This window comes from Littorina saxatilis, linkage group LG12, assembly GCF_037325665.1.
Source record: "Littorina saxatilis isolate snail1 linkage group LG12, US_GU_Lsax_2.0, whole genome shotgun sequence".
In the NCBI taxonomy this organism is placed as follows: domain Eukaryota; kingdom Metazoa; phylum Mollusca; class Gastropoda; order Littorinimorpha; family Littorinidae; genus Littorina; species Littorina saxatilis.
Genome location: NC_090256.1, coordinates 25,452,447 through 25,464,546, shown reverse-complemented (window position 1 = coordinate 25,464,546; position 12,100 = coordinate 25,452,447). Strand labels below are relative to the sequence as shown.

The window sequence follows — 12,100 nt, the reverse complement described above, 5'->3', positions numbered from 1 at the left end:
AGCAGGGAGTGTCCAGTCGCCTCACCAGGGCCGTCGGACCAGTTCAACTTACTTGAGAGTCCACCTGAGGAGGCGGAAACCGCTGAAGCAGGAACCTGAATTCCGGAAACCGGAAGGCACGACCAGCGAAGCAAGTGACTGCACATCCCCCACCGCAGGCGGAAATGCGGCACTGCCGGAAACAGCAGAGCGCTGCATCACCTCGTACACCAACCGCGGATCTCTGGAACGAGGGACAGTAACACAGAGGACACAAACGGCCCCTGCTCCAACGCCAAAGCAAAGGAGGAGACAATAGTAACGCTAGAACACACAGAGCTAGCACTATTACTAAGAGTAACGGCCTACGACCGAAACTCGTACTATCCTTTCCGTTTATCAGAGTCAGCCATGCTGACTCAAACAAACGAAACACAACACAAAAATTACTGACAAAACGCAAGTCCGAACGGACAGAAAGCTCAGTAACACACAATGTTCAAAGAACAACAAATAACCACGCTTGCAACCCACTAGAGTAGACAAGCGGAGGCTAACACACCAAAATATCACAGTCAACACACTGACCAGAATACAAAATGGCGAAAACGCACAAAGTCACTGACAATATAAATCCCAAAGGACGAAAAATCAGTCACTAAACAGCAAAAAAGTTCGTAAACACAAACAAGAACGAGCTCACCAAAAGGAGCTCGCACGGGAGAAAGACGAGTAACGTGGCCGGCCGGTGACAAGGAGCGCAAAAAATTCAACAACCTCTCTCATGGGACGCTGAAAGTCGTATGAGTTGCCACGTGTTGTGGTAGGAAGTGACGTAGTATCCACTAGATGGGAGGTAACTCCCGGGGTACCGGCTCGTTACCATGGCTACGTTTGCCTTTTTTGGTGATGGGGTTGCTTCCCTTTAAGTTGTTGGACGGGTAAGCGTTTTTCAGTACCTAGCATCTCGGACTATGTCAATGCTATAATTATGTGATTGGGAGTAAGAATATGTAATTTAATGGGGGAGTTCCACTGTAAATATATTAGTCTTTGTAGTTGATGTTTTTAAATCATGAAACGCTCTCAGTCCCTTTTCTCAGCAAACAAAGGACATAGAAATCTGCAGTACGGTGAAACCTTCTTTCTTTATATTCCCCCTTTTTAAGACTTGCCCCCTTTTTGGACCTTGGTTTCTCAGTTTCTTATTGGACTGATATGGTCTGTAAATTTACTTCCATTTTATTTATTTATTTATTTTATTTTTATTTACGAGGATTTATATCGCGCACGTATCTCACCACACAAGGCGACTCAAGGCGCATGTTACCTATTAATACCTATTTAAGCTTCCCTCTCTTTTATGGAAGAGGACAAAAGACCAGAAGCAAATAACACAAAAAGCAATTAAAAATATAAATAAAGTAATATACATTGCTGCTCATTTGACATTTATTGCATTATTTTTCCCAGGGTTTTTCATATTTTCCATTTTATGACCCGATTATCTCAGATTTGGGTGGTCTTCAGTGCCCGAGTTTGACAGCAAATTCAGTTGCAGCAGTGAAACACAAGAGAAAAGAACATAAATGCTCCCCCTCAAAATCGAGTTATGGCTGCCTAAATGGCAAGGGTAATTAACGATCATAAACGTAAAATCCTACTCGTGCAAAATAACACGAGTGTACATGGGAGTTTCAGCCCATGAATGCAGAAGAAAAAAAGAAAAACCCTCAATGCACCATACCTGTTAAAAGCGATACCAAACTTGTAGCCCAGAGAATGGCAAACGATCTTGGCCTCGCGGTCGCTCCACCAGTTTCCACACAACGTCCTCCACTGTCCCTCGATGTTGGCGACCACCACATTGCCGTAGGCCAGTGCAACGTCTGAATCTGTAAAATACCAAACGCATAAGTGGGAGCCCTTATTTACTTCCATACTGAACACAGGAATAAATTTGATCAAACACAAAAAAAAAACAAATAAAGAAACAAACATTTTATCTGAAATCTGTTTTATATGGAAGTAGATCCATCCATGCATTTACTTTTTTTTTTACCACCAGCTCAGGCTTTCCATCTTTTTCTCCTCAATTCTCCTCTTCTTATTTGCATATATTGAAAGGCAACTGAGTATAAAAGCAAAAAGAGCAAATGCTCAAAAGGCTCACCTTTGTCAAAAAAGTATTAATCACACAATACCTATCTACTTCAAATGCTCATAAGGCTCACCTTTGCCATAAAAGTATTAATCAGACATTAATTATCTACTTCTCCAGCTCCATGAACGTTCAAGAAAATTATACTTCATTTCTAATCGACCAAAGCTGCAACCTTGTAACTGGACCAGGATCAACCAGATTTAAGTCTAGAGGTCATCAATTCCTGGAAATGTGTGAAACACAGAGCTTTAGCTCAAGAAATGTATTTTTTCCTTTTTGTCACAAACTTGACCCTACTGTGACCTTGAAATTTGACAAGGGGGAACCAGACTTGGATTATGATATATCTGAAAGGTCATCATAACCATGAATGTGTGTGCAGTTTCAAAGCTCTAGCTTAAACAATGATAATTGTCCTTATTTTTCCCCAAACATGACCCTGTCATGACCTTGAAATTCTACTAGGGTCAACCAAGCTTCTCTCGGTCTGGAGGTCATCAAGCCCTGGAAGTGTGTGAAGTTTCAAAGCTTTAACCTTAAAAATGTCCAGAAAAATGATGATTTTCCTTTTTTTCCTAATCTAGCCCCACCATTACCTTGAAATATGTTGAAGGTAAATCTGACACGTATGGAGGTCCTCAAACCCTACAAGTGTGTAACATTTCAAATCTTTGTTCAAATTAGCATTTGAGGAAATCATGATTGTTTTTGCCACCTCCCCTGTACCCCATATCCCAACACCTCCCCAAAACACACACAATCACAGCCACAAGAAAACAAAACAAATTACCTAGACAGCGATCGTAGGATTGGTGAAGGTACTGCCTGTTAGCCCTGAGACCTCTGATGATGTCGTCTCGCCCACATTTCATTCCTTCAGGCAGGAAGCGATCAGAATATCTCCAGAAGCATAATACAGCTGAGAAGGCACGCCTAGAAAAAGAGGCGTTTGATAAGTAAAAAGAAAAAATGCACAAGTCAGTGCTGTTTTCAATTTCAATTGTTGTGTGTGAAAGGCACATAAAAGCTGACATTTTAGTGCAGTGGACCCCTCACCCCCCCCCCCCCCCTTTTTAAACATCTTGTAAGATGAATACACCTACTCTGGAATAAATGTAGTTCATTTGTGTCAGTGTAGTCACTCTAAAATAAATAAAACACAGACATGAATCTTTCGAATAACTCACAAATTTGCTACTAAATGAATCATTTACGTCATAGAACTAGAAAGGCGAAATTCATCCCTACTGGCAAGAGCCCCCAGGAGACGTGATTGGCTGTGTCAAGTTGTAGTCCTTGCACACATATCTTCCACCAGCCAAGAACTTGATGAGGTAAGGATTATCACACATGTCCTGGTTTTTGTCCACCATAGGCAGCTTCACTTTATCTGCAAACCAAACAGTATTATATTTTTCTTTAATTTCATTTCATAAACATGTATTTTATTATCCCATTGTTGGGAAATTCTGGTCGATTCCTCCCCCTGGACAACTAGCAACAACAAGAGTTGCGCTACCCAGGTGTGTGTGTGTGTGTTTAGGTGTAATCAGCCACCATGAGCACTAATATGGCAGAATGACCAAGGTCTTTTACGTGTCATTGTGGTGATACGGGGGTGGAACATGGATACCATTTCTGAATCTAAAGTTGACCCGTGTCTGTCCCGGCCTGGATTCGAACCCGGAATCCTAGGATCACACGTCCTACCAACTGAGCTATCCAGCCCCCTTGCACACTTGAGTTAACACAAAAACATTCTAAGTATGATTTTCATTTTTGTGTGTGAGAGCATGTCTAATGATAAAACTTGAGTTGTAAGCCAGTAAGGTGTCCCAGTTTTGGTGCACACTCATTTCTTAAAACCTTTACACATGACCATCGTCTAATGAGATATATATATAGTTGTGCCTCTTATATGTAAGGTCCCTCCCATGAAAGGACACCCTCGGTTGTCCCTTTGTCCATCACAGGCAGGTTAAGATACACCATAGACAATTTCCATTCAATTGCATTTCAATGTATTCAGTTTAATGAGCAATACGTAGAGGGGCGGGGATGTAGCTCAGTCGGTAGCGCGCTAGATTTGTATCCAGTTGGCCGCTGTCAGCGTGAGTTCGTCCCCACATTCGGCGAGAGATTTATTTCTCAGAGTCAACTTTGTGTGCAGACTCTCCTCGGTGTCCGAACACCCCCGTTTGTACACGCAAGCACAAGACCAAGTGCGCACGAAAAAGATCCTGTAATCCATGTCAGAGTTTGGTGGGTTATAGAATAACAACTGTGTGAATGGTGCTATACTGAATGAAAGAGTGTGACATGAAGTTCTTGTACATCATTGTAAAGAGTGTGAATGACGTTTTAGTTTAGATGTCAAGCGCTTAGAGCAAGCCTTTTTAACGAAAGTTTTTGATTTAGCGCTATATAAATGTTCTTATTATTAAACACGAAAATAACCAGCATGCTTCCTCCGAAAGCGGCGAATGGCTGCCTAAATGGCGGGGTAAAAACGGTCATACACGTAAAAGCCGTGGGAGTTTCAGCCCATGAACGAACAAACAAACAAAATGAGCAATACAGTGCACATTTTGTTATTGATATTAACTTGATCAAAGTATGACTCGAACCAAAAAACGCCCACAATATAGGGACACTTTTGGCTGGTTCCAAGGGGGTCCTTGCATCACAGCTACCTCAGAAAAGCTGTACAAAAACAAAGGCTGACCTTGAGGGGTGACCTCACCAAAGAAAACTGTGAAAAGATCGACAATAAAAGCCTTGGAGTATGCAAGGCTATTCAGGGGACAGAACTCACACACAAAAATAATAGTTACCATTCATAGCTAACGTGTACATGCCAGATCTCAAAAATGCCCCTGGTTTATCTCCCCTTCCATTTAAGGCAGCTAGGAATCCTACTTTGTTTGCTACAACTGTGTGTCCCTTATTTCCAGGCAACACACCAAATTTCAGTTCAATGAATCAATCGGCCGATAAACACCAGAGATCTAAGTGTGGATAGAAGGACAAACTAACACACAGACGGAGTGAATCCTATACACCCCCATTTACAGCCGTGTAAGAAAAGGCAGCAGTTTCAACGCACCTGCACATTCCCCAAACGTAAAGCCAGTCAGGTTCCTGAGATGTTCCTGGTTGTTGACAGCCAGCTGATGGAGATCCTGTGCAGTGCACTGTGGGTAATCCGCGGTGGTAAGCATGGCCGCCGCAACCAGATCCTCGTAAATCCTGAGTGCACCGACAAAGATGATTAAATTACCATCACTAAAAGATGTGGCTCAGAGTTGCAAAACAAAGTAGCATACAAGAAATGCGCGCATGTTCACGTTTTACAGCTTAAATTCTCTTGTGCTGAAAAAAAGAATAACTATGCAAGTTATATTTCTCAGGTAAGAATGTGGCTATGTCAATCCTAAAAAAACCAAAAAAAACATTCATTGTCACACACAAAACAGATGCACAGATATACACACAGATTTAAAGAAGCCAATTTGCTTCCATGAACACATGAACGTCTTTGTTATTTAGTTTTACGAGACCAAGAAATCGAAAATTTTATTGTAAATTTTCATTTAATAAATATACCTACCCGAATCACATGTAGCAGTTGACTCAGTCTAAAGTGCTAGGTCTGAAAAGGCTACCCGTCTAAGGGGAGCAACCCCAACTAAAAAAGTGTAAACGTAGCTATGGTAATGACGACGCACCCAGGGAGTTACCTCCCCTCCTGCGTACTACGTCACTACTGCTACTGACCACGTGACCCCTATCATTCGACTCGAAGAATAAAATCTCCAAATCATAAGCGGGGTAGGTGGGAGGGACTACGATATGTGATTCGGGTAGGTATATTTATTAAATGAAAATTTACAATAAAATTTTCGATTAAATTACATATTCCTACTCCGAATCACATGTAGCAGATTGAAACAACAAGGCGGTGGGAAAGAAAAAGTTCAAACTCACTCTCAAATCCTTGTCAAGAGCTGACCTCCTGCCACCATGGCAGGCAAAGCTCTAGATCCATCCTGGCGAAGAGCCGAGATGTCACGCAGGTAAAAATTCATGAAGACATCCTCGGAACGCCAGTATGCGGTGTGGAGCACCTCCTCCAGTCTTCTTGATCGTAACACGGCCAAGGAGGAGGCCCAAGCTCGCGTCTCGTGAGCCCGAGCTGATTCCAGAGGAAGGACAGGCTGTGTCCCCCCTTCATTGCGGCGGCTCCACTCGTAAGCATGCTTAATGAGCGCCGACACCCACCGGGCCAGAGTCGTCTTAGTAATATCCTTATGTCTCTCCGTATTGAGAGAAATAAACAAAAGCTTTTGAGCTGCGGATCTAAGAGACTGAGCACGGGCAAGGTAGATGCGAAGGGCTCTAACAGGGCAATTTACTAAGTCTGGATCATTCGGAGCCAGAATAGTGGACAAAGGCCTGACATGAACCAAAGGAGAAGCTCGCTCGGGAGCCTGGTTTTTCGCAAGAAACTCAGGTCGAAACCGCAAAGTAACGGACCCATCTGATTCAAAGGAAATGTCGTCCGAATTACCGGAAAGAGCGTGGATCTCACTGCCCCTTCGTGCCGATGCTAGCAGCAAAAGGAAAAGGGACTTGCGTGTAAGATTCGCAAAACTGGCATCTCTGAGAGGTTCAAAATCCGCTGAACGCAGAAACTCCATGACCAATAAGAGATCCCACTTAGGAACGGGCGTACGAGACTTGACGTCAGCAAGGGAAGCGCCCTTGATGACTCCAGCGATCACGCCACTAACATCTATAGAGCGACCTATCTGGCGTAGGGTCGCCGAGATGGCCGATCTTCTTACTTTCAACGAGGCAGCAGAAGCTCCCTGAGAGGACATGAAAGCAAGATGGTTCGCCACATGCATCGTGCGGGGCGCCGTAGCATCCAGCCGATGCTCGTGACACCAGGTAACCCAGGCCCTCCAATGTGACTCATAAACGGACGAGGTAGATGCTCTGTGCGAGCGTCCTACCAGGTCCATGGTCAGATCTGATGCCCCTTTGCGCCTCAGAGAAGACCGCACAACCTCCACGCGTGAAGATTCAGCATCTGAGGCTCTGCGTGGAGGCTGCCGGTGTGAGGCTGTACCAGTTCTCCTCGCGTGAGAGCGAGAGGAATGGGAGGGCCCTGGGCGAGTCTCAGCAGGTCCGGGAACCACGGCTGAGACGGCCAAAGAGGAGCGATCAGCAGGAGGGACGGGCCCTCCTGCTCCGCCTTCCTGAGAACTCGTGTGAGTAACTGGAATGGCGGGAACGCGTAAGCCTCCAGGCCTGACCAGGAAATGTCCATCGCGTTCGTCTCCCACGCCTCGGGATCCGGGAATGGTGAGACGAACACTGGTAGTCTCTTCGAGAACCTGGTGGCAAAAAGGTCCACCTGAGGTTTCTGCACAAGAGACCAGAGACGATCCAGCGCTCCGTGAGTGATGGTCCACTCTGTTTGAAGCACTCTGTCGGAGCGGCTGAGCGCGTCCGCCAGAGTGTTCAAGCTTCCGGGAAGGTACCTGGCCGAAAGCCTGATTTGATGCTCTGAACACCAAATCAGGATCTCGCAGGCCCTGACCGAAAGCGACGGAGACCGCGACCCTCCCTGCTTGTTGATGTAAGCTGCCACTGTCGTGTTGTCTGTAAACAGACGAACATGCTTGGCCTGAAGGGAGGGCCGGAACTTGTCCAGAGCTAGAGCCACGGCTTCTAGCTCCAGCAAGTTGATGTGCTGCATCCTCTGATCTGCCGACCACAGACCTGACGCAGTCAGCTGGTCTGTGTGAGCCCCCCACCCCATCAAGGACGCGTCCGTGAACAGGTCCAAATCTGGGGCAGGAAGGGCTATCGGCACGCCCCTGCACACCCACTCCGTGTCCAGCCACGGAAGGGTAGCGGATTGGAACCATCCCTGGAGAGGGATGAGGGCATTCCAATCCACCGTGGGAGAGTCCACGAACGGCTTCAGCGCCAGCTGAAAGGGACGTTTGTGGACCCTCCCCAAGGGGACCAGGAGAGCCATGGACTCCATCTGCCCTAAGATGGAGGCCAAAGTCCGCAGGGAGGCCCTCGGGAGAGGCAAAGTGGAGCGTATGCACGCCTGGAGCTTGTCCACCCTCTTCTGAGAGGGCTGAACAGTCCAAGCCACCGTGTCGAAAGACATTCCCAAGTAGGTGAACGTCTGACACGGTGTCAGCTCCGACTTTGATCGGTTGATCGAGAAGCCAAACAAGTTGGCCTCCCGAAGAACCGATTGGGTATCCTGCTCGCACCCCGCCTGACTCTGACTCAGGATGAGCCAATCGTCCAGGTAGGCACGTAGCCGGACACCTCGCGACCTCACCAGCGCGCAGACCTGTCTCACGACCATGGTGAAGACCCAAGGGGCGAGAGACAGGCCAAAAGGAAGGGCGCGAAACTGGTAAACCTGACTTGCCCACCGGAAACGAAGCCATTTCCGGTCGGCTGGATGCATAAGAATATGGAAGTATGCATCCGTCAGGTCGATGGAAGTCGCCCAATCTCCCGGGCGGAGAGAGTCCCTGACCGACGCTGGCGTCTCCATCTTGAACCTTATCTCCCTCAAAAAGGTATTGAGGAACGACAGGTCCAAGACAGGACGCCATGCCCCTGAGGCTTTGGGGACGGCGAAAAGCCGTCCGTAAAACCCAGGGGAACTGTGGTCGAGGACTTTCTCCACTGCGCCCTTCTGCACCAGGGAGTCTATTTCCGACCGAAGGACAGAAATGGCTTCCTGCGAGGAGGGAGGCCTGAACGCCGGCGGACGCCTGACCAGAGGTGCCTTGCCATCTTTCCAGAGAAGACGGAAGCCCGACCTCACGACCCCCACGATCCATTGACTCTGTACAGACACGAGCCAGTGGGAAAGTGCCCGGGAAGGGCCCCCCGCCATCACCAGAGTGGAGGGCGGGGTGGGGGGGAGATCGGGAGCACTTCATTGGGGGTGAGGCTTGCTTCCAGAGCCGCCTCTCCCCCTGCCGGAAGACGGTCGTCTTCTCGAGCCCCGAGAAGAGGAACGTCCCCGACCCTTGTCTGCCGGTTTGGGAGGGCCAGCAACCTTAGCCTGCTTCGGCTGAGAAGGCTGAGACTGCTTGGACTGCTTAAGGCTGTGCAGGGAAAAGTCAGAGAACTGCTGGTCCCTGTTAGCCTGAATTTCCTGTCTTCGGGCATCAAAAACGAGATGCCCAAAGAGGGAACCCTCCAAGACCGGTGAGGCACGCAAAGTGTCCTTGGTCGCCTGATCCGAAAACTGAGAGTGTGACAGGAAGAGATCCCGACGACACATAACAGAGTGCGCATAGTGCACAGCAGAAAGTCTCATCTGTTCTTCATTGACCCTCGCAAGAGCGGCCAACAAAGTGGAGACGTCATCCGCATCCTGATCCTCGCTGAGAGAGAACGGATTCAGCGAATCAGTGAGGGCACGAGAGAGGGCCCGAATGAGGGTCTCAGCAATGGAGGCAAGCTCCAGCTGCTGACGCCCTGCCTCTTCAGAAGCAATCAGCGTGTTCTCAGAAAAGAGCACACCGTCATCCTTCTTGATAGGCTTGGCCAACAAGGCAAGCATCTCCGGAGGAACTGTCAAAGATGAACGCGGGAGAGCGAAAGCATCCAACAAGTTCCTAGGAGACTTCTGCAAAACCAACCGCTTGTGAGACGACAGAGCGAATGCAGAAGCCTGAGAAGGCGAAGCCATCCACTGCTGAGCCAGCTCCGGAACTGAGCCGTGAGGCACGAGCAGCGGAACCGGAAGTGAAGGAATTCCGCTTCCGGAAGGAGATGGCTTGGCCAAAACTTGAGAAAGCTGAAAGGCTATGGATGGAGACTCCAAAAACCGGAAGTATGAGTCATCCTCCTTCCCAGAGCGAAAATCAGCCATCGCGGACGGTGCCGTCGAAGCGGCAGCCGAAGAGACCGAAGCCCCTTCCGCGAAATATCTCGAAGTGACCTCAGCAGCGGCCTCAAGAGCCACTTTGAGTCTCTCCGGATAACCAACACGTGCAGCCTCGCTGGCGACGGATTGAATATCCGAAACATCCGGCGAAGGACCGAAGTCCACGTTGCTGGTAGAAGGGCGGTGAACACCGTAACCGGAAACCGGAAACCCGTCCACTCCAATGCCATCCGAACTCATGCCCTGAATAGGGAAAGAGTAAGAGGACGGCATGCCCACAGCCGCCGGAACCGGAACCGCAGTCGAAGCAACAACCGAAGACGGAAGCGCTGACTGCCCCGGCCAGGGCTGAGACACCTGCCCAAAGGGCTGGTGATGCCCCCCCGCGACCGCCACCCGAGAGGAAGCGGAAGCGGAAGAAGCAGCAGATCCGGTCTGAGCCGGAAAAGTATCAGGCGCGACCGCGAAAGGCGGAAGCGCAGACACTGTGGACGGCGGCCGGAAGGCCGATTGCCCAGAGGGCCACGTCCGGTCAACCCCGGAAACGACCCCAGCGGGTGCGTACATCGGGGGACCTATGCTTCCGGCGAGTGCCGGAAGCGCAGCAGACGGAACCGGCTGGTCGACTCCGGAAACGACCCCAGCGGGTGCGTACGTCGGAGGACCTACACTTCCGGCGAGTGCCGGAAGCGTCGAAGCCTGAACCAAATGCCGCCATTGCTCATCGACACGATGGTCTTCCGTGAAGCCAAAGTGAGAACGAACAGGGGTTTGCGGGTCGTGAACCCGCCGAAAAGGGCTGCTTCCCAGCAGGGAGCGTCCAGCGGCCTCACGAGGGCCTACGGACAAGCCCAACTTACTTGCGTCGCCAACCACAGCGGTAGAAGGCACAGAAGCAACCGCCTCGGTCAAGGACAGCGTCACAGCCGGAAGCGGAAAGGAAGCCATCGACGGGACAACGGAAGTCGAAGGCTGAGAACGCACCATCTCCTCTCTCACCAACGTGCGAAGCTCGGGAACCAGCGAAGAAAGCAACGATGAAACCAGCGACGTCGAATCTGCAAGAGGCAGAGAAGACGAGCGAGAAACAACGGTACGCGTAGGTTGATTAGACTGCCCCCCAACCGGCTGGTCATTTGGGGCAGAAATAGGGACCGTCATAACAGCATTGTTAGCCGCGTCAGAAACAACAACCAAAATAGGCTTAGGGACAGAAGTGGAAGACTTGGGTTTAATTTTCCCCTTCGCATCAGCCTTGCCGCGCTCGCGCTTTTTGTCTCCGTCAGACATGCTGACAACAAAACGGAGACACAAAATTCCAAAATGGCTACCACAAAATACGTGACCAACACGTGGCCGAAAATTTCAAGTAGCAACTGAAAATTTACGTTCGATACAAGTAAAGGAACGAGCTCACCAACTACCAGTGCAGCGGGTGAAGAGACGGGTGTGGGTGCCGGTGGGTGTCTAAGCAAACACCAAACAGCGAACTTCCACTAGAGCCAAAAAATTCACGACCTGCTCCCTAGAAAGCTGAAGTGTCGAATGATAGGGGTCACGTGGTCAGTAGCAGTAGTGACGTAGTACGCAGGAGGGGAGGTAACTCCCTGGGTGCGTCGTCATTACCATAGCTACGTTTACACTTTTTTAGTTGGGGTTGCTCCCCTTAGACGGGTAGCCTTTTCAGACCTAGCACTTTAGACTGAGTCAACTGCTACATGTGATTCGGAGTAGGAATATGTAATTTAATCAACATTCAATTCAAAAAGACGACAAAGAATTTTTTTTTTAAACAACATAACTGAACACCAGCACACACACATACAAAATGCACACACTGACACAAGAAAGATCAAAGCAAGACAACAACAACAACAAAAACCTTACCTGCACAAAGCTGAAGAGTTCATCTCAGCAGAGATGTTGTATGATTCCACAACCTTTTCACCGGCCCTGTATGTTTTTTCAGTGAGTTCCCCGAACATGGGGCACCCCTCCTTGCGTTGATAGTC

General features: G+C 48.8%; 1 protein-coding gene across 1 annotated transcript in view; it reads right to left on the bottom strand.

The window, feature by feature from the left end:
* The window catches only part of LOC138983054 (uncharacterized), a gene marked incomplete at its 5' end in the record, with an annotated part of 181,271 nt that overhangs the window by 16,941 nt on the left and 152,230 nt on the right, over positions 1-12,100 (bottom strand). The window contains 5 exon segments of the mRNA XM_070356456.1: positions 1,727-1,874; positions 2,934-3,076; positions 3,392-3,533; positions 5,250-5,392; positions 11,976-12,099. Of these exon segments, the coding sequence (XP_070212557.1) occupies positions 1,727-1,874; positions 2,934-3,076; positions 3,392-3,533; positions 5,250-5,392; positions 11,976-12,099 (700 nt within the window).